The 23,589-nt window shown below is 45.5% G+C and overlaps 1 protein-coding gene across 1 annotated transcript in view; it reads right to left on the reverse strand.

The window, feature by feature from the left end:
• Window positions 1-23,589, reverse strand: part of ptprn2 (protein tyrosine phosphatase receptor type N2) — a 724,318-nt gene that overhangs the window by 399,427 nt on the left and 301,302 nt on the right. Inside the window, exon 11 of the mRNA XM_055664540.1 lies at window positions 2,024-2,103. Coding sequence (XP_055520515.1) covers window positions 2,024-2,103 — 80 coding nt within the window. The remainder of the gene's footprint in view (window positions 1-2,023; window positions 2,104-23,589) is intronic.

The raw sequence follows: 23,589 nt of genomic DNA on the forward strand, positions 1-23,589 counted from the left end.
GGAGAGAAGGAATGGGTGACAATGCACGTGCAGGCAGTTAAGATCAGTTTAACTTGGCATCATATTCGGCAGAAACATTGCGGGTTGGAGGAACAGTCTTTCCTATGTTCAGCGATGACAGACAGAATTCCTCCTCATAGGCTCCAAAGCCACACTCAGCAAAATCAATAACCCCACTCTCACCATCGACGGCACCACTGTCTCCCCATCTCCCCAGGCCCGCAACCTTGGCGTGATCTTTGATTCCACTCTCTCCCTTGAGCCTCACATTCGCCATGTCATTAAAACCTCCTTCTTTCATCTCCGCAACATCGCCAAACTCAGACCCTCTCTCACATCTCCCGCTGCTGAAAGACTCATCCATGCCTTCATCTCCTCCCGACTGGACTATTGCAACTCACTTCTCCTTGGCATCAGCTCCACCTACATCAACCGACCAACTGGTCCAGAACGCAGCCGCCCGACTCATCACCCACACCAAATCCTGGCATCACATCACTCCAGTCCTCAAACAACTTCACTGGCTTCCCATCTCCCACCGGATCAACTACAAAACCTGATCCTCACCTACAAAGCCCTCCACCATCTGCCCCCCCCATATCTCACTGACCTCCTCTCCCCCTACCAACCATCACGGTCCCTCAGATCCACATCAGCCGGTCTCCTCTCCATCCACAAGTCCAACCTCCGCAGTTTTGGGGACGGAGCCTTCTCCTGGGCAGCTCCCAGGCTCTGGAACTCCCTCCCCCAACTGATCCGCAATTCCGTGTCCCTCACCATCTTCCAGTCCCGCCTCAAGACCCATCTCTTCACCTCTGCCTATCCTTAGCCCCACGTGCCCCTCCCTTTTCATCTGTGCATTAATTGCCTCATACTGTGCTTTGAATTGTATTCTGTCTTTACTTTGTGTACTAGTCATGTCTCTACTATGTATTGCATTCCCCTTACATGTTTTTCCTCTACCTGCTAAATTTTTGTAAGGTGTCCTTGAGACTCTTGAACGGCGCCCATAAATAAAATTTATTATTATTATTAATTTTCTAAGTTTCCTGGCTCCATGCGAAAATAAATGAAAGGAAGCAATCAGTGGCCAGGCTCAGTTTCACGGCAGCCACTACTAGCCCAGACGCAAAATTGGCTCAGAGGTACACATATTGTTGCCATGTCATCAGCTCGCCAGCTTGCAATTGGCTTTGCCATAACACTGTGCCATCTTTCTATTAAGAACTGCCGAGGGGAAAAAATCTTCCAACTTTCATTTCCAACATCCATTTTTTTGTTTATGCAGAGGAAGGAACTGAAGATGCTGGTTTATATTGAAGGTAGACACAAAATGTTGGAGTAACTCAGCAGGTCAAGCAGGATCTCTGGACAAAAGGAATAGGTGACGTTTCTTTCCAACCCGAAAGGTCACATATTCCTTCTCTCCAGAGATGCTGCCTGACCCACTGAGTTACTCCAGCATTTTGAGTCATACATTTTCTGTTCATGGTGCAGAATGTCACAGCAAGTCCAACTCCTATGCTCCCTACAGCCCACCCCTCCCAGCTCCATCACAGAGACAGGGATAATCTCTCGGGAAATATTCCTTCCCAACCATTAGATTTCAGTTCCAGACAGGTGCTGCTCTTTAAAATGCCACCATCAACATTTACCATCAAGTTGAACGACCTCTCCTTCAGTGACCTTTTTGTCTGCATGTTATCATCTTCAAAGCCCGTTCTTAATTTTCCTCTAAGCATGCCGCACGGAGGAGAGATTTCACTATTCTACGCCACATCCACCTCTTGTAATTTAAATCCATCCCTTCTACAAACAATGAAGTCTGGCTTAATTGACTCAGCGCTGTTACACTTCAATTTCCCATCTGTGGCATCGGCCTCTTGACTGTCTCTTCCATTAAATGTCAATTTACTTGCACGTGTCTGACTCTTGGTAGTGGGAGGTGGGCGGGGTGCAGTGATAACACAGTACAGCTTCTTCACACAGATTTCATATACAGGAGTGAAAGCAACCTTCCTACCTGCAATGTCCACTACATCAGCTGTTGACAGGTTTTGACTGTTGACATCAACTTGGAAGGTCACGGCTGGTCCTATCACACTGGAAGATAATTAAAAATGATGACACTTTAGAATGGGCTCCTAGGCGTGATGCAGATATTAAGTAGGTGGTGAGCAAGATACAGACTTTAAACAACTCGCTGTGCCGATCACGATAAATACAGGCTTTGTATTAATTCTGAGAAAATAATTGGAATACCATATTACCACATATCAGTCATCATTTCTATTGTAAATAGTTCACTTTAAGTGGTTCTGCCATATATATCACAAGATCATGAGATACTGTAGGAGCAGAATTAGGCCATTCGGCCCATCTAGTCTGCTCCGCCATTCAATCCAGGCTGATCCATTTGTCCCTCTCAACCCCATTCTCCTGTCTTCTCCCCATAACCTTTGATGCTCTTACTAATCAAGAACCTATCAATTTCCACTTTAAATATACCCAATGGTTTGGCCTCCACACCCATCTGTGGCAATGAATTCCACAGATTCACCGCCCTCTGGCTAAAGCAATAGGTATAAAGAATGCATTACTTGGTCATGATTAATTGGGTTGGGGGAGCATCCTGTGCACAAATTAGCTGCTACATTTCCGACTTCACTACAGAAGCGATAAAAGTTGGCTGTGGGCTGTAAAGTACTTTGGGACTTCCCACAAAGGCAAGTCCTTGGAAGAATAATATCTAGGAGCAGCCAATGGATCCCAGACTTCACACCTCACCACAGCAAGTCCTGCAACCCTGATTCAAAATAATTTAGTGCTACAAGACTGGCCGATCGTATCGCTGAACACCTTCTGTCAATCCCATTATGGCCTACGCGATCTCCCGGTTACTAAACACTTTAACACCCTTCCCATTCCCATACTGACCCTTCTGTCCTGGGCCTCCTCCACTGTCAGGGTAAGGTCAAATACAAATTGAAGGAACATCACCTCAAATTTACAACACAGCAGTTTGAATAATGATGTATCTAACTTCAAGTAGCCCTTGCTTTCGCTATCTCCCCATCCATCCCCCACCCTAGTTCTCTGACTAGTTTCATTGTCCTCCTGATTAATTTTACTATTGTCACCTTCCCCTCAGCCAACAATGAACCATTCTACATTGATACAACCATACAGTCTGAAGAAGGGTTTCGGCCCGAAACGTTGCCTATTTCCTTCGCTCCATAGATGCTGCTGCACCCGCTGAGTTTCTCCAGCTTTTTTGTGTAACCATTCTACATTTCCTTGAGCATTTGTCATTTTCAGTCCTTTGATCTGTCGTTTTCGCACTTTACCCTTCCATGTCTCTAGTTTCCCTACCCCCGTGACTGTCAGTCTGAAGTCGGATCTTGACCCGAAAAGTCATCCTTTCCTTCTCTCCAGAGATGCTGGCTGTCCCGTTAAGTTGCTCCAGCATTTTATGTCTATCTTCGGTGTAAAACAGCATCTGCAGTTCCTTCCTACATATTTTACACCTTGTGCTTGATTTTCAATGAGAGAGGAATGCATGCTTAGCCAGAATTAGAAAGCGCGGAAACATGCCCTTTGGTCCCTCAAGCTGCCTTTTGGAGTTGCCTTTCCTTTTAACTCTCCTTTCCACTCCCACTCTTCATCCTACTCTTCTGTCCAACACAGCTAGGCATATGTTTAAGGCCTGTTCATCGAATGTGACAAATGGCACCCTCCAGACTGAATCTTTAGTTGTAGTATCATCGAGTTAAACTGCAGGCAAACAGGCCCGTCGGCCCAACTGATCCATACAGACCGCTGTGCCTTCCTGAGCTAGTCCCATTTGCCTGCATTCGACCCATATCCCTGCTAACTTTTCCCATCCACGAACCTGTACAAATATTTTATAAACATTATAATTGCACCACCTCTACCACTTCCTCTGGGATTTTATTCTAATGATGCAGCACTCTTTGTGTGAAGAACTTGCCCTAACCTTTCACCTCTCAGTCTAAACCTACTCCCTCTAGGTTTGGATGCCCCATCCTGGAGGAAAGGCTGCAACCATCCATCTCATATACACCTGCAATATTTTATTTGTGTAGGAAGGAACTGCAGATGCTGGATTAAACTGAAGTTAGACACAAAAAGCTGGAGTAACGCAGCAGGAGAGGCAGCATCTCTGGAGAGAAGGAATGGGTGACATTGCGGGTCAAGATCCTAGCCTTCTTAGCTTCAGGAGAATCAAACCAAGCCTCTCTTGTCGCTCCTTATAACTCAAGTAAGTAATCCTCATCCAAGTAACATGCTTGAGGATTTTTTCTGCTGGATTGGATTGGTTTATTATTTGCATGCAGTGAAATGCGGTTACAAACTTTGTTTTGCGAGCTCTCCAGGCAAAATTATATTACATAGTATACTCAATCGATACATGGGAACAACAGGCAGTGCAATAAGAGAAAGGAAGCAGTGCAAAATAAAGTGAGCAGTTACAGAGATAAAGCAGATAAAAGAAAAAAGTATAATGAGATACATAGGGAGATGTGGAATATATCATTAAGTTATGAGAGGATCCTGCATCCTTTCCAGCCTCATGACCCACTTCCTATTGCATGGTGACCAGGAGTGGTCATGTTGACCTTTTGGTATAATAGTGGCAAAATCTGCCGACTATTGCATATGGACTCAGTGGGCTGTTTCCGTGCATGGAGTACTTATTCAGAGATTATTTTACTTTGAAGTCACGTGAGTGACTACGTGAAGACCCCGCCAGCACGCATGCGCGACATAGCGTCTCACGCAGTGCAACAGCGACGGGCTGGGGAAGAGCTCTCCCGCGGCAAAGTTTAAAAACGGGACCTGCAGGTAAGTTAATCTTATTCTGAGGTTGTTTATTTCGAACCCTTGCTGTGTTCTGTATTTCAGCAAACATGGAAAAGGGATGGAAAATAAAGAAGGTCGCGTCCCGTAAGGCTGTGGTGGACCAGGAAGGTTCCTGTGGCACCGGGAACAGCATTCCCTGCAGTCCACAGAGTCACCAACTCAAACACTGCTCAGCCAAGCCCAACGCCGCAAGCTGCTCAGCTCGAACCAACAGAGTGGGTTGGAGGCAAGGCGAAGCAGAAGTCGGTCCGCCCGATAGACTAGGACGAGTCCGGTCAGGTGGACGCGCTGCCCAAGAGCAGCAAAGGTGACCGTCTATCCCGCATGGAGTGGTTGATGGAGCAGATGCTCCAGCGAGATTTGCTCCGGGAGATGGAGCAAGCTCGCCATGGGAGTGCTCGCACACCCACAACAGCATCGTATTCGGAGCTGTCCATCGCATATCTCTCGACAGAGGGGAGCGTTGGGGGCCAGGGCTGGGCTGGCCTGGAAATGAGGTTCGTGGCTGAAGATGTCAGCAGTGTGTTGGGGGTGCAGGACCAGGAAGAGCTGCTGGGAGTGGTCAACAAGTTTGTGGTACCACCGCAAGTGGGACAACCATTACAGGCCAAACTGACGGCCAATATAGACTACCTGTCCTTCCACACTCTGCAGGAACAGGTAGGTCTCACCAACAACCTATACAGCTATAATGTGACATCCCGAGTCATGTATTCAACACTCTGTCCAATAACACCAAGCATGCCAAATGCTTGTCGCCCAGTGTCACTACTTTCAGGGAACTATGCACTTGTATAGTTGTATGCACTTGTTCTCCATTCTACAACTCCCCACTGGGGCATTTCATTCACTGTGTATATCCTCACGTGGTTTGACATCCCAACATCATCACTTTGTACCTCGTCTGAGTTAAATGGTACTGAACATTCCAACACCCACTTTGTCAGATTATTGAGATCCTATTATAACCCAAGACAATTTTCTTCACAGTCTGAGGAAGGCAAAAAAAAGCAGGGGTAATTTAACGGGTCAAGCAGCACCTCTAGAGAACATGGATAGGTGACGTTTTGGGTCCAAAACATGGACCCTGTCTATAAATAAGCACAAAATGTTGGAGTAAATCTGCAGGTCAGTTACAGTGTAAACCAGCATCTGCAGATCCGCACTAGACACAAGTCACCTATCCGTGTTCTCCCTGACCTGCTGAGTTGCTCCAGCACTTTGCAACTTATTTTGTAATTCAGCATCTCCAGTACCTTGTTTCTACATTTTTCTTTCTTCACTGTCCACCAGTTTTGGTGTCATCTGAAAACTTGCTAATCGTGCTACCAACAATTCCCATCCAAATTGTCACCACATTATAGCAAACAACAGGAGACGCAGCATCAATCCCTTGTCAGTAACAGACATGAGAAATATGAAGAACTCTGTTCAACAGATGCCTGCAGATGGCATTTGTCTTTGTTGTGTTTCCTGTTACAGATCAAGGATGTATTTGTAAGGCAAACACTTCAGGCCCATAAAGAGATGTCCAATAAATAGAATTCGGGTGCTCACATCCCAAGAATAAATGAAAAAGGAAAGCTGATTAATGCAATCAAGAACTACCAATTTCACCAGAATGTACAGACTTCCCGGTGCAGACCAGCTGCAAAGCCAGGGCTCAGCTCCATTAAAGCCTGTTTTACTTCTTTGAGCGCCGAGAAGGGAGCTGTGCAAACTGACAAGCCTTGATCAGCAAGAGGAGAAGAAAGATTGCAAATAAACAGAATCTGGGTTTCCCGAGTAGAGGAGCCACAGTTTGGTTCAGTCAATGGCACAGATTGCTGGATTAACTCAGTGGGTCAGGCAGCATCACTGGAGAACATGGATAAAGGACGTTTCAGGTAACAAGACTCTTCTCCAGACTGATTGTTGAGGTTGAGGAGGGTGGTGGGAGGGGGGAGAAGAAAGATGGAAGAGGAGAGGGGTAGAACAAAGCATGGCAAGTAATAAGTTAGGCCATTTGGCCCATCGAGTCTGCTCCACTATTCGATCATGGCTGATCTATTCTTCCCTCTCAACTCCATTCTCCTACAATTCTCCTCATAACCTTTGACACTCTTACTAATCAAGAACCTATTAGTCCCCGCAATGTCTTGGGGAGAGGCAGAACAAACCGTTGCAGGTAGTAAGTAGCCATGATCAAGGGGCAAAGGGGTGGGGGGGGGGGGGGGGGGTTGGGGGGGGGGGGGGGGTGGGGGGGGGGGGGGGGGGGGGGGGGGGGGTGGGGGGGGGTGGGGGGGACAGATAGGCTTGGTGCAAGCCAAGGACATCCACAGCTCCAATGAATGAATGTACTAGAGCTCAACATGTTCTAACGTCTCTGCACACATTTTTTCTGTGGCTTAAAGTCCTGTTTAACTGCTCACCACATAAAGTGAGTCTGCATCTCAGGCTCCAGTGGTCAGAGTGACTCCACAGGTCACCAATCATTCAGCCACAACAATGAAAGTCATTCAGTTGACCTAAATGTGACCTAAAAGAATAAGATCTGCAAGAGCACAGACTATAGCATAATATATTTAAAATGCAAGCAAAGGGAAGATGAAAAGTTCAATAAAAGGGGCGGAACAGTGCCACGGCTGGTGGAGCTGCTGCCTCACAGCGCCACAGACCTCGGGTGCTGTCTATGTGGAGTTTCACATTCTCCCGGTGACCCCATGCTTCTCCCTCGGGTGCTCCCACAGTTTCCCCCATAGACATGCAGGTTTGTAGGTTAATTGTCCTCTGTAAATGACCCCTGGTGTGTAGGGAGTGGATGCGATAGTGTGACAATAGAACTCGTGTGGACTGATGAACCCCATGGACCATTTCCATGCTTATCTTTCAATCAAGTCAATACAAATGTTTTTTACAAAAGTGAATTTTATAAATACTTGAAGGAAAAATGTTTGCAGAGTTATGGGGAAACGATAGCTGTGCAAGCCGGACTGTGTAACACAATCAGAGGCCAAATGCCCGGCTTACATGCTCTAACATAACACCATTGAACCATCGCTTAGAAGACCATACGCTGGAAGGAAGACTGTCCACTCTGTGTGACTCAATGACTGACACTCTCTTACTTCCACAGCCCATTGCTTTGCATAGGGACCACTGCATTATATTTCCTTCCACTGCAATACAGGAATATTGCCACGATCTTCACAATTACAAAAGGTTTTAAGGCAATGGATTTAAGATCACAGCAATTTACCAAGGAGTAAAATGCACCCAATTTCCCACCTACCTTTTAGGCAAGGCATGTTAATTTTGTGTCCCACAATTGGGTTCGGTTTTGGAGATGCAGCGTGGAAACAGGCCCTTCGGCCCACCGAGTCCGTGCCGATGAACGATCACCCATACACTAGCCCAATCCCACGCATTAGAGACAATTTACAGAATCCAATTAAGCTACAACTTCACACATTCGTGGAGTGTGGGAGGAAACTGGAGCACCCGGTGAAAACCCACGCAGTCACAGGGAGAACGTGCAAACTGCATGGACAGCACCATAGTCAGGATCGAACCCGGGTCTCCGGCGCTGTAAGTCAGTGACATTGCTGCTGTGCCCCCACTGGCTTGCCCCTCTGCAGAACAATTTCTTCTCCGCCATTCTTTTGCAATGCCCAACAGTTCTACGTACCACCATTACAATGACCCTGTTTCGGTGAAGGAATAACCCTGCTGTCATGTTGAAACCAGCATCTGCCCCTTATATCAAATAAATAAAGAACAATATATGGATAAACATTGCCTCAAAACAAATGTTAGATATAGATAAAACATATAGAATCTCATAAGATAATGGGGACAAGGCAGGAGAATGGGGTTGAGAGGGATCAATAGGTTGGCCACGATGAATGGCGGAGTAAGGCCGAATAAGGCCTAACTCTGCTCCTACGCTTTATGGTCTAATATATGATGAAAGATGGGCTAAGAAGCAGGTCTGAGTAACAATGGTTCTCAATTGAACCAAATGAGAATACGCTGTCTTCAGATGTTACAATCTTACTGAGTATATCCACATTTTCTGAAAGAGGTTTAAATATCAGTGGTGCAATTCATCTTTGTGTGAGTACATCCTCTCGGATGTGTCACTGCTCAGGTCACTGGGTTCATCGAAATTCAAGCAGCAATTATTGAAGGTGGCGTTTTGTCCTGAAATAGCTGCAAACCATTTTAGTGGGCCACAGGTGTTGTATTAATATCTATTTTTACAAACAGCTTCTGAGGTTTGCTGGATTGTCTCACAGTCCCGACTAAAACGTTTCCTCAGTTGTGGAACTGGCCTTTGCAAAAGGTGGACATTAGAACACTTGTTTTTCATTTTGCTACTTGGCGGAATTAAAGGGTTAGGATTAACATCAGCAATTTAAATTTGTATCACACCATAATAATGAGATAGTCACCTAAAGTACTAAAGATACTTAATCTTCATGAATGCATTTGTGATCTTGCTACACAGTGTGAACAGAGGACAATGTATATTGGATTATTTCTGAAACCATCACTCCTTTAACTCTTCATATCTTCAAATCAACAGCCAAACATATGAACGGTAACTGGAAGGGGGCTTTTAAAGTATCTTCCCAAAGACTAGTCTTTTCCACTGGTAAAGGCGTTTTTAGTTTATCTTTAAACCTCATTATTCCCGTAATAACTACAATGCACAGAATCTTTCATCCAGAGTAGGTGATTCAAGAACCAGAGGGCATGTGGGAAAGACTTAATAGGAATTTGAGGGTCAACTACATCCACTCCGAAGGTAGTAGGTATAAGGCACAAACTACCGGAGGAGATAGTTGACGCAGGTACTATAATAGCAGTTAAAAGACTTTTGGACAGGAAAATGGACAGTGAAGGGTCTCGACCCAAAACGTCACCCATTCCTTCTCTCCAGAGATGCTGCCTGTCCCGCTGAGTTACTCCAGCATTTTGTGTCTCCCTTCAATTTAGAGATAGGAAAGGGTAAAGGGGCTGTCCCACTGTGGCAACCCAATTGGCGAGTTTAGAAGAGTTTGCCCTCAACTCATACTCGCAGCATGGTCGACACAAGGTCCTAGGAGCTTTGTAACTCTCCTTCCTGCTCGAGTGTAGTCCCCGCGTTCTCGAGGCCTCAACATGCTGAAAAATGCCGACGAGTAAAAAAGGGTTGCCATGGAAAAAATCAATATTTGTTTTACTCGTAGGTTTAGTCGAAGTAGGTCGTGGTATGTTGGCATGTTATTCGTAGGTAATCGAGGGTAGTCAAAGGTAATCGACGGTAGTCGAAGGTAGTTGTAGATATAGTCGAAGGAAGGTCGAAGGAGATCGAAGGAGGTCATCTTCACTCTCCACTATTCGGTGTCCAATTTTCCCGAAGCTAGTCGATGCTAGTCTTCAACATAGTCGAAAGAGTTTGAAGGAGGACTTCAACATGACACTTTTTCAAACTCTCCTAAACGCTTCTAAACTCGCCAATTAGGTTGCCGCAGTGGGACAGCCCCTTAAGAGTGATATGGGCCAAATGTGGGGAAATGGGAATAGCTTATTAGGGCATCTTACGACAAGGGACCTGTATCCACATTGCATGACTCTGACTTTAATCCACTCAAAGCAAAACACACCGCAACAACATGTTAGCGTTGAGTTGAGCGTGAATCTACTTGACATCAAGGCGACATTTGACCAAACACAGTATCATGGAAACTTTGTATATATTAAAATAAAGAAAACTCTGGATACTGCCAGGCGCTTGTAATATTCTCTACTTTTATTTCTGGTGAATATGAGGTAAGTGGATATCAAAGGAGAAGAAACACTACACTGGTTGGTGTCTTAACATGTACGAAGGAAGATGGGTATGGTTTTTGTTAGTGATCGCACATTGCTTATTCCTCAACAGTTGAACCTAAGTCCCATAGACAACAGTCAGTCATGCCCTGTTAAGTGGCAGGTAACAGTTATGCCACAAAGGTGACAAGCGGTTATTGTGACCAACAGGTTTGCACAGTGATGCAGTGGTAGGGTTGCTGCCTTGCAGTGTCAGAAACCCAGGTTAAATCCTGACTGCGGATGATGTCTGTACAGTGTTTGTACGCTCTCCCTGTGACCGCGTGGGTTTCTCCGGCTGCTCCGTTTCCGCCCACACTCCAAAGACGTACAGGTTTGTAGGTTCATTGATTTCTATGAATTGTCCCTAGTGTGTCGGATAGTGCTAGTGTACAGGGTGATCACTGCAATTAAGGTAACAATGATCCTCAAGACATCTTCATTGTTCTGGTAATAAAGGGGAGAAGAAAGTACAATTCTTACTCAAAATGAGCAGTGCAAGGGAGGACAGTTTAGAAGCCTTTTCAATATTTGGCTTTTACAGTCTCCTGATGAGTGCAGCAGCAACAACTGTTTAGACACTCATCCAACACAAAGCAGCCCACTTGACAGAAACCCTGTCTACCATCCTAATCAATCACTCTCTCCATCAGTGATGCACTATGACTAAAGTGAGCAGCATCTAAAGATGCAATGCAGCTACACACCAGGTCACATTGAAATGTTATGCTACCCCCAAATCATGTGCTGGCAATACCCTCACCAGAAGGACTTCAGGAGTTCAAATGGTGGTTCACCACTAGTTTCTCAAGGGCAATTTAGGCAGCTTTAACGCTGGTCTCACCAACTGTACCCTGATCCACAAAAAAACCCGGTAGGCCGCGCGGATGGACGCAGAAAGACCCAGCGGGCCACAGCTTGTAAGGAAGAAGTTGCCAACCCCGTCCCTTGTTCATCCCCTGAAGACCAGAGAACCAGAGAGGAGGGAGCTGGCGATGACAAAGGTTTAAATAGAGATGTGCAAGTTGCTGGTGGCTTCCACTGTGAAGACTGACACAAACAAATCTGCCATTTCATTATTCCCCATTGCTACTTCTCCACATCTTTTTCCAGCAGTCCAGTGTCCACTCTTGTCTCTCTTTTAAGGGCCTGTCCCACAGGTGAATTTTTAGGCGACTACAGGCAACTAGGCTGTTGCCACATGGTCGCCGGGGTGTCGCCTGTACGGTCGTGAGTCGTCTCCTCAGTCGCCCAAAGAGTCGTAGCGTCTTCTGGTCGCCACTGGATTTTCAACATGTTGAAACATTTTCCCAGTCGCCTGGTGACATAGGTTGTCGCCGGTGCCGACTTCGTTTTTTTTTGTTGTTAAAGTAATGATTCTGTTTCAAATTTTATGTCGAATGGGGGTCCAGTCGCCGTGTTTTCGACGACCTGCTACGACTATGACAGTCGCCGGCAGTTGCCTAAAAATAGCCTAAGTGGGTCAGGCCCTTTACTCTTTATATATCTGAAGAAACTTTTGCTATCCTCTTTTATATTATTGGTTAGCTAACCTGCATATTTCATCTTTTCTCCCCTTATTGCTTTTTTGGTTACCTTCTGATGCTTTTTTAAAAAAGGAATACATGCATCAGAACAACGGTGAGGACATGCAAAGCTGTCCATCCATGTCTGACAATTTAGTAAATCTTACTGAAAGCACTGAACTTTCATGGTCTGTAATTCCTAGTTATTTTTTCATATTGCAACTGTAATCACTCTGCAAATGTACACTGCAGGCTGCAAACAACTTTGGGAATCCCAAAAGGTCACTGTTTAAACACGACTCTACCTTTATAACGCTATTTATTTATTTGCAAGGAGGCATGGTTTTTTCATGAAAAGCAACTTACTTTTGCACGCCGCTGTTACTTCTGTTTGAGAAATGGAACCCAGTCACGTGCCACGTGTAAAGAGAGTTGTCCCTACGCAGGACAGAGGCCCCAGTCACATCTGTGGACAGACCTGTCAGCATCAGTGCCCCCAAGCTTCTGCACGTTTTCGGTGTAACCCTACCCCCTAGTGGAAGGTGACAATTCAGCATTGTGTCATCTTGACAATCCTCGTTAAAAATTATCTTACATCCACTTCTTTATCTTTTTGCTTTAAAAAAAAAGCTGTTCCAATGTTCCAAAGTGTTCCAAACACTTGTGGGAGTAATCTTCCACAATTCCAATTAAATCTTAGTTACTACATTGTGTTGGTCGTTTAACTGCCTGTTCTAAATTGTCCTTGTAGATTTAGTTTAGTTTAGAGATACAGCGCAGAAACAGGCCCTGCGGCCCACCGAGTCAGCGCAAACCAGCAATCCCTGTACACTTGTTCTATCCCACATACTAAGGACCATTTACAATTTTTACCGAAAAACCAATCAACCTACAAACGTGCACGTCTATATTGTGGGAGGAAACCGGAGCCTCTGGAAAAAACCTTCACCATCACGGGGAGAACGTACAAACTCCGTACAGATAGTACCTGTAGTCAGGATCGAACTCTCGAACTGCAAGGCAGCAATTCTACTACTGCGCCACGGTGCCGCCCAATGAGAATCGGGGATGGGGGGGGGGGCTATGTGGATGATGGGTGTGTGGGATGAGATTGATAAGGTGCTCTGTGAGCCAGCATTTGCTCAATGGGCTGAATGACGTTTCGGTGTCCGAAGGAAAGACGATGAGACTGACGGTGCCATATTCACTCTACCAATCAATCAATTTACAGAAAGCAGCTGGAATTCCAGTTACAGTTGTGATGCCAGGGCAGTTGAAAGGTATTGAGAGTAATGAGGCAGTAACTGTTTGAAGAAGCTGAAAATAAATGGCGTTGATTGTGCAAAGTGGAGGTTTTTGCTGTGTGACAAGAACGCTAATTATCAGAAGCCAAGAAAAACAGTTGGCTTCTACGTCGAGAGTTTGTGGGCAAGTATGAATAAAACAAAATGCCAGTAACAAATGTCAATCACCATTTACTACAAGATCTGATGTTGAGAGAAAAAAAATTAATGCATGCAAAATCTTTTTGCAAAAGCTGCATGGTGATCATGGTGACTAATACCATCCAGAATTATAGATTTACTTTGTCAGATCATCCCCTGAAATAAAAGGTTGAATGTACAAGAGACTCAAATGCACCAATTGTGTTACCTACGCTGCAGCATTAAAAGCTTCAAATGCAAAAAAAATAGGTAAGAAAAACACAATTTAGTCAATCCTAAAAAGAAAATATAGGGTAACTTATCATGCAATGCTTTTATTTTGCTTTCATAAAAGAAGTACCTTGATGCAAGACAACACGAGTATCCACTGAAGGTTGGCGTAAAATTCTGGAGGAACTCAACAGGTCAGGCAGCATCCCTGGAGGAAAGGAATAGGCGGTGTCTTGGGTTGAGACCCTTCTTCGGGGTCTCGAACTGAAACATCACCTGTTCCTTTTGTCCAGAGATGCTGCCTGACCCGTTGAGTTCCTCCAGCATTTTGCGTCTGTCTTCAGTGGGAACCAGCATCTGCAGTTCCTTCCTACACCGGAGTTCCCAATGTAGGAGTTGTAATGTCGGAACTGGGTCCATAAACAGCAGTGCGACCAGATGGCGATTCTATAAATTTGACATTGGAATAAATTTTGGTCAACATAATGAAGAGCTTGCCTGGTCTGCCGTGATCAACATTTCAGTCACCAGGTTTCCGCCATCTTTTTAACTGTGTTGACTTGTGAGCAATTATTTCTTTCTTCAGTGTACCCGATGCCTATCGCATTGTCTGAACGGTGTTGTTATTAATGCTGTAAGAAACCCAATGTCCGGATTTCCCAACCAAACCCTTCCATGTCTCCACCACCATCCTGTCCAACAATTGAACAACATAGGACATGCCCTTCGGCCCACAATGTCTGTGCCGACCTTGATGCCAAGTCTGAAGAAGGGTCTCGACCAGAAACACCCGTTCTTTCCCTCCAAAGATGCTACCTGTCCCGCTGAGTTACTCCAGCATTTTGTGTCTACCTTCGATTTAAACCAGCATCTGCAGTTCTTTCCCCACACATGATGCCAAGGCCACCATCTACCTGCATATAATCCATATCGTTCCAGTCCCTGCATATCTTTATACCTATCCAAAAGTGTTTTGAATGCCACTGTCATATCTGCTTGAATCATCATCCCCTGCGGCACTTTCCAGGCACCCACCACCCTCTGTGTACAAAATAACTTGTCTCGCACATCTCCTTTAAACTTTGCCCTCTCATCTATGTGATTCATTTGAGTCTATGATTCAATGATACTTTATTGTCACATGTACTGCGGTACAGAGAAATAGGTACCTTAAAGTTCTGCCCTCTCATATTTGATTATTATTTTCCTGCGGAAAATATTCTGACTGTCGACAATATACGCTTTCAAACCCCCAAGGTCCTAATTGGGCTTGGCATTTTTTAATTAATAATTCCTAGCTAATGCATATGGGCAAATTGTTTTTTGTCCTCAGAGCACGTTAAACCCTCTCAAGATACGGAGAACAAATAATTTTGTGGAGCAGCATGATTTGTTCAGAAAACATAGGAGATGTCTGAAATCACAGATATGGTGCTCTGTCACAAATCTTCCTCTGTAACAGCGGGCATGGATTAAGCAGGCAGTAACTGTCCAGGCATTCTTTACAGCCAGGATCTATCTTTGTGCAGAGTCTTGCCTCTGGCCTCCACTTCTGCGTCCTCATCCCTGAAGGACACCGTTCTGCCACTGTTAACAGAGAGGCCAATCAAACCATCAAATCAAAGAGTCAGAGGTGCTGGATTTACAGCCAGATTACCCTGTAACAAGGTAAAATGCTGGTTGAGGGAGAGGAATGCCATTCAATCTAACGGCCACTTGTAAATTAGAATTTGCAGTATAACTAAGTTGTGATAAATCAGACACGCTAATTGCTCCTTGCCTTGCTGTACTTGCTGCCAGTTTTACACGGACTGCCAATGTTGACAAATGTAAATGAAAAATCAAAAATACTCCGCAGATGCTGGAAATCCCAATTAAAATCAAACAAAAAAATGCTGGCAAAAACTCAACAGGGCTGGCAGGATCTAATCTATTCAGCTAATCTACTCAAAGACTCCAGAAGTTTAGCTGCCGTTACCACGTGTTATCAGGGAACTGATTCATCCTATCAACAACTAGAGAGTGGTCCTGTGCTACTATCTACCTCATTGAAGAACCTCAGACTATCTTTGACTGGACTTTACTGGACTTTCTCTTGAACGAAACATGAATCACAATACTCCCATTATCCCAGCGTGCCCTCCAGTAGGCTCATCAGACGTCAGACCCGCCCGGTAGGTACGGCTCACCCGCCGCAGATGTCAACGGGGCCCGTGCCGCGAGAGCGAGGAGGGACCAGCGAGCAACCGCCGCTAGAGAGGTGGACCATCGAGGAGCGGGGAGGGCCGTCGGAAGCTCCTGGCGGTGGGTGGCCGGTACAAGACCGCGATAAGGGCTGGAAGTCGGTCGGGCCCTCTGTGGGTGTGGAGGTCGGAAGAGGACCCGCCTCCGAAAGAACAACGTGGGACAGGGGATATGGGGAGAAGGCAGGAACGGGGTACTGATTGGGGATGACCAGCCATGATCACATTGAATGGCGGTGCTGGCTCGAAGGGCTAAATGGCCTACTCCTGCACCTATTGTCTAGTGTCTATTGTCCATTGACTCGGCGTGAGGAGGGGAGGAGGAGGACGGGTGAGGGCGGCGGCAACAAAGAGCACGTTTTCATTGAACACGTGTAGCTTTCTCGGCACTCTTCATCTGGCGACTCTTTGCATACTTTGTGCGTGGTTTGCAAAATATAGAATTTCACTGTGAATCGTGACATGTGACAATAAAGCATCAATTATTCGTTCATTCATGTATTTATACACTGTGGATAACTTGATTGTAATCATGTACAGTCTTTTCATTTACTGGTTAGCACTCAACAAAAGCTTTTCACTGTACCTCAGTACACATGACAATAAACTAAACTCAAACCCAAATTACTCAGCAGGGTTCAATTCTTTGGAATCTCTGCCCCCAACACCCCAGCTTTACTTTCACATTCTCCCAACAAGCCCACGTCTTGCTGCCCCACTTTACCTCTTCCTCCTGGACCTCTGTCTAATCAGTTAATCATCCTCCGTTTACATGGTAACATTCTCTGTGGAAACCGCACTCCATTTACCACAAATTAGTCTGATTCTTGCACGATTAGACAGCAACAACTCCACGTTCCATTACGGACACAAAAAGCTGAAGTAACTCTGCGGGACAGGCAGCACCTCTGGAGAGAAGGAATGGGTGACGTTTCGGGCCGAGACCCTTCTTCAGTCTGGTTAGGGATAAGGGAAACGAGAGATATAGACGATGATGCGGAGAGATAAAGAACAATGATTAAAAGATATGCAAAAAAGTAACAATGATAAGGGACACAGGCAATTGTTAGCTGTTTGTAGGGTGAAAACGAGAAGCTAGTGCGATTTGGGTGGGTGAGGGATAGAGAGAGAAGGAATGCCATGTTCTGTTATGTTTTGCAGTGGGGTTTTTTAGTAGTCTACAAGGTGCTGGTAAAGTCCTAGCCTGTCCAACCTCTTACTATAGCTCAGATCCTCGAGACCTGCCAACATTGTAAATCTTCTTCGCATCCTTTCCATCTGTTGGCATCCACCCTTTAGAAGGGTAACCAAAACTGGACATAATACTCCAAGACAGACACAAAGTGCTGGAGTAACTCAGTGGATCAGGCACCACCTCTGGAGAAAAAGGAAGGGTGACCTTTCGGGTCGACATCCTTCTTCAGACCCAAGTGACACAAATACTCCAAGCGCGGCCTCACCAACGTCTTGTACAACTGTAACATGACGTCCCAAATTTTATATGACTTTCTCACCACTTCCTGCAATCTAATTCAGACAGCCACATCCTACAGTTTAGTCACCCATACCTATATTATTGTTAATAATAATAATAATGGATGGGATTTATATAGCGCCTTTCTAAATACTCAAGGCGCTTTACATCTTATTATTCATTCACTCCTTAGTCACACTCGGTGGTGGTGAGCTACTTCTGTAGCCACAGCTGCCCTGGGGCAGACTGATGGAAGCGTGGCTGCTAATCTGCGACTACGGCCCCTCCGACCACCACCAATCACTCACACACATTCACACACATTCACACGCAGGCAAAGGTGGGTGAGGTGTCTTGCGTTAATAAACACCGAAATAGCCGCGCCGAGAGAAGGTTACTCATTTTTCTTACTCTAGTAGCTACCGAAGACCAAAGACCAGGTGGTGCCGTCAGCGATGGTAGCCTCGCCAACAGTCTGTCTGTCTTTTCATATTTTTTGTTATTTTTAGTGTATTTAAAAAGTATGTGTTAATGTTCTCTGGTTTGTTTTATGTGGGGGGTCGGGGGAAACTTTTTTCAATCTCTTACCTTGCTGGGGATGTAATTGTTTTCCGGATCGTATCTCCGGATGCTCTGCGGCCTAACATCATGGAGCTGGTGGCCTTGCTCGGGACTGACTTTGAGCCCCACCGCGGGGCCGTGGACTTACCATCGGAGCCTGCGATCCCTTACCTGGGATCGACGCTTCAACCACGGCCTGCGGATTTCAGCATCGAGGAGCTCGCAGTCTCGGGTAGAAACCGATGCCGGGAAGCTCCAAGCCGCAGGAGGTTTGATCAGCCCCCAACCCGTGGTCTGATCGCCCGTCGCGTGGGAGCCGAGATCCGCCCGATGCGGGAGCTTAATCGCCCTGATGCGGAGGGCTCGATCACCAGCTGCGGGAGCCAAGATCGACCCGACAACAGAAGGTTTGAGTGCCCCAACCGCGGGAGAACAAAGAAGGGGAGAAGATTGAACTTTCTTTGCCTTCCATCAGTGAGAAATGTGGGGAGTCGCTGTGGTGGATGTTCATGTTAAAAATGTATTTGGGTGTCTTGTTGCTCTTTATTGGTATGCCTGTATGGCAATCTGAATTTCACTGTACCTTAATTGGGACATGTGACAATAAACTCACCTTGAAACCTTGAAAGCAACCAGCAGGTGACTTTCTGGGCTCAGGAGTCAACATTCAGAACTCACTTGCTCCATCCTTCCAACATTTTCCACACCTCATCCCAACTACATCTCTCCCTTGGGCCATGAAGGTGCGGGGATTATTGGCTGATGGATATGAATGGTGTGTCAAAATGCTGTTAGATTAGTGTCCCAATTATGACACCTACCCTCGTCTCCAGGCAAGAAGACCTTTGTAGGGTCGGCTGGGCTGGTTGTGGCTTTCTTATGTCGTGATTTGTACCCGATTTGCAGTTTACAGATACAGCGCCGAAACAGGCCCCAACAGCCACCGAGTCCGTGCTGACCAGCGATTCCCGCACACTAACGTTATCCTACACACACACAATGAGGACAATTTACAATTATACCAAGCCAATTAACCTACTGCCCTGTTCGTCTTTTAAGCGTGGGAGGAAACTGGAGACCCCGGAGCAAACCCACCAGAGGTCACGCGGAAAACATACAAACTCTGTCAAGACAATCACCTGTAGTCAGGATCAAACTCATGACTCTGACATTGTAAGGAAGCAACTCTACCACTGCGCTACTGTTCAAGTTGCTGTTGCTCTATTGCCTCACTGTCACAAGTTAACTTAAATCGTTACAAGTTTATACTCTGAGTAAAAATCCTGAAATGCATTCTGGCCTTGATGTTAATAATATAGTGAGGCTGGTGAGAAGAGTTTTAATTTGCATTAATTCTGGTTTGTTTGGCTGGAGGCAGGTGACGTGGTGGTGTACTGGAGTGTGGAAAACCACAGTGGGTGAATACAATGATTTGTAACGCGAAGCGCCGTGCCCACTGTACAATGCAGCTTGACCTGGAACGCTGTTTTATAAAGATCTAGGGGTGGGAATCAGTCAAGCACAAAACATATTTCAGAACTGCATCTATTATAACATCACGTTTAGCAGTACAGAAGACACATTTCTACCCCCTACGGATTCAAAACACTGCATTTCCTTTTAGAGATGCTGACTGATGGATCTGCATAGAGTATAAGACCATTGGGGTTAATCTTGTGAACTAACATCAAGAGTTCATAAGATCTAGGAGGAGAATTAGGGCATTCAGCCCATCAAGTTAATTCAGCCATTCAATCATGGCTGATCTATCGTTCCCTTTCAATATTCTCCTGCCTTCTCCTCATAACTCCTGACACATTTAATAATCAACAATCTGCCAATCTCTGCCTTAAAAATATCCATTGATTTGGCCTCCAGGGCCGTCTGTGGCAATGAATTCCACAGATTCATCACCCTCTGACTACAGAAATTCCTCCTCATCTCCTTTCTAAATGTACGTTTTTTCATTCTGGGGCTATGGCCTCTGATCCGAGACTCTCCAACTGGTGGGAACATCTTCTCCACATCCACTCTAAATCCAGGCCTTCAACAATGTGGATTCATGAGTTTATAGATAGATAGATATAGATATAGATATAGATAGATAGATATAGATAGATATAGATATGCCATTTATTGTCACTATACATGTACAGTGAAACTGAAAGCTGCTCGTACACAGTGCATACATACAATTTAGCACAAAAAACAAGAAACAGAAAAAAAAACAAAAAACAGAAGGGAGATGGGGGGACATATATACATATATCATATATACATATATACAGATGGAAGTCCGTGTTGGGCGGTGTAGTCAGTGCATGTGTGAATTTGAATTTATGGTAGATATAATTCTCGGAAAGCAACTATTCCTGAGTCTGTTTGTCCTGGATTTGATGCACCTATAGCGCCTTCCAGAGGGCAGCAGGTCGAACAGTCCAAACGCAGGATGGGAGCTGTCTTTGATGATCTTCTTTGCCCTGCTAAGGCAGTGGGAGGTGTAGATGTCCATCAGGGAGGGGAGAGGGCAGCCAATGATCCTCTGCGCTGTCCTGGTTACCCTCTGAAGCCTCTCCCTGTCTGCCATGGTGCAGCTGCCATACCATGCTGTAATGCAGTATGTCAGCAGGCTCTCGATGGACGAGCGGTAGAAGGTCAGCAGCAGGTTAGAGTCCAGGTTGTGCTTCCTGAGGACCCTCAGGAAGTGCAGCCGCTGCTGAGCCTTCTTGATGACCGCTGTCGTGTTGTCCGTCCAGGAGATGTCAGCAGCGATATGGACACCGAGAAACCGGAAGGTGTTGACCCTCTCCACACACTCGCCGTTGATGTGTAGGGGGGCTAAGTCGGTGCTGTGCCTCCTGAAGTCGACAATGAGCTCTTTTGTTTTCCTGGTGTTCAGAGCCAGATTGTTTTCTGAGCACCAGGTTGTCAACTTCAGGACTTCCTCTCTGTAGGCTGCCTCGTCTCCCTTCGAAATAAGTCCGACCACAGTTTGTCTCTCAACATCATATCTGGGGATTTGGAATTTAACTAATTACATCAATCTGCAATTAAACAAAAACTGTTATCTGTAATGACAACCATGAAGCCACCAGGCTGTTGTTTAAAGACCCAAGTGACTCATTACGGACCTTTATCTGATCTGGCCCATGTACAAGTGTGTGCTTGGCTCCTAACTGCCCTTGCATTCAGAAGAGCAAACAGTTTAGTTGTGGACAATTAGTGAGAGGGATAATAAATGCTGGTCATATCCACACAGACAATTGGTTTGTCACCCATGGCCACAGCTGATAAACCCAAATACGATAATCAAATATTGCACTTTTAGTTCACGTTCACATTTTTCAACAAGCAGTTTTTCCTAATTTTATCCATACCATTTCAAACATTACTCATGCATCTCACACAGAGTCAGGGCCCATCATTAGTTAGTAAAATGAATTAATAAACACAAAGATTGCTTACTTCTGCCAAGTGCAAATGAACATGAGAGACTTTGATGGGCATTATTTAACCTCCTGCACATCACTTTAAAGTTAAAGTATAAAATGATGTGCAAGAGTTTTAGTAAACATAAGAAAAAGATATACTAGCTGACATTTCCTGTTTGCAGCATTCCATTGTAACTGAGTCTATGTTCAAGTTGAAATTTTTTAAAGGTAATTTAATTTTGGAAGTAAAGAAATACATGCCCTCAGGCCAAATGCAACACCAACCAATAGCAGCAAGCACAGCTTATCAATTAAATTGAAGCAAATAGTTTATTTGGATTTAGTTTAGAGATACAGTGTAGAAACTGGCCCTTTGGTCCAATGAGTCTGTGCTGACCTGCGATCACATTAGTTCTAGTCCTACACACTAACCACAACTTACATAAGCCAATGAACCTGCAAAGCTGCCTGTCTTTGATGTGTGGGAGGAAACCGGAGCACCCGGAGAAAACCCACAGGGTCACAGGGAGAATGTACAAACTTCACACACGCAGCACCCGGAGTCAGAGTCAAACCCGGGTCTCTAGCACTGTAAGCAACAACTACGCCCTGCACCACCGTGCCGCATGAAATTGCGGAGAATTGTGGATGTAGCCCGGACCAGCACACAATCCAACCTCCCTTCCATTGACTCCATCTTCATTTCATGCTGCCTCGACTATGGTTGCTAGCATAATGAAGGACAAGTCTCACCCCAGTCACTCCCTCTTCTCCCCTCTCCCATCAGGCAAAAGGTACAGAAGCATGGAAACGCACACCTCCAGATTCAGAGACAGTTTCTTCTCGGTTGGTATCAGGCAACTGAACCATCCTATCAATAACTAAAGACAGTCTCGAGCTACTATCAACCCATGTGCCAATCACAAAACCAATTTAAACTGATCTCATCTGCCCATACATGATATCCCTCTATTTCCTGCACTTCCATGTACCTATCTACAAGTAAATGGCACTCTCACATCTGCCTCCAACACCATTCTAGCAATGTGTCCCAGGCCCCTACTGCTCTGTGTGTAAAAGACCTGCACTGCACATCTCCATTAAACTTTCCCTCTCTCCCCTTATAGCTGTGCCCTTCAGTGCTGGACATTTCAACCCTGCAGAAAAGTTTCTCATTGTCTGCCCTATCTATGCCATAATTTTATTACTTCTACCCTGTCTCCCCGCAACCTCCAATATCCCAGAGAAAAGAAATCCAAGACTATGCAACCTCTCCTTGTAGCTGAAACCCTCTAATCCAGGCAGCATTCCAATCAACCTCCTCTGCACCCTCTCCAAAGCCTCCACATCTTTCCAGTAATGGGGTAACCAGAACTGCAAGCAGGCGACACCATGAGACATTATTCGGTTATCTTCACGGACAAAGCTCTGCTGTAGTGACATCCAATGCTGGTAACTCATTCGTCCCCAATTCAGAAAGTTCTCCAATGTCTTGAGCACACAGACTGTGATGGAGTAATTCGACAGGTCAGGCAGGATTTATGGAGAACATGGATAGGTTACGTTTCGGGTCAGGACACTTCTTCTGACTGATTCTGATGAAGTTTCCCCACCCGAAACGTCACCCGTCCATGTGCTCCAGGGAACCCGACCCGACCCGTCGAGTTACTCTAGCACCTTGTGTCTATTTCTGTAAACCAGCAACTGTGGTTCCATGTTTCGATCGAGATCCAGTCTCAACTCAATTTAGGAATGAGAAAGTGCTGGAGGTACACAGTCTTTCATCAACCCAATGTTGCAACTGGCCTCTCAGGTGGAAGTAAGAGATCATGACACTGCTCCGAAGAACAGTGGCAAAGTGGCCCAGCGGTAGAGTTGCTTCCTTACTGCGCCAGAGGGTCAGGTTTGATCCCGACTACTGGTACTGTCTATACAGAGTTTGTACATTCTCCCTTTGACTGTATGGGTTTTGTCCGGTTT

This window comes from Leucoraja erinacea, chromosome 2 (assembly GCF_028641065.1).
Source record: "Leucoraja erinacea ecotype New England chromosome 2, Leri_hhj_1, whole genome shotgun sequence".
Taxonomy (NCBI): domain Eukaryota; kingdom Metazoa; phylum Chordata; class Chondrichthyes; order Rajiformes; family Rajidae; genus Leucoraja; species Leucoraja erinaceus.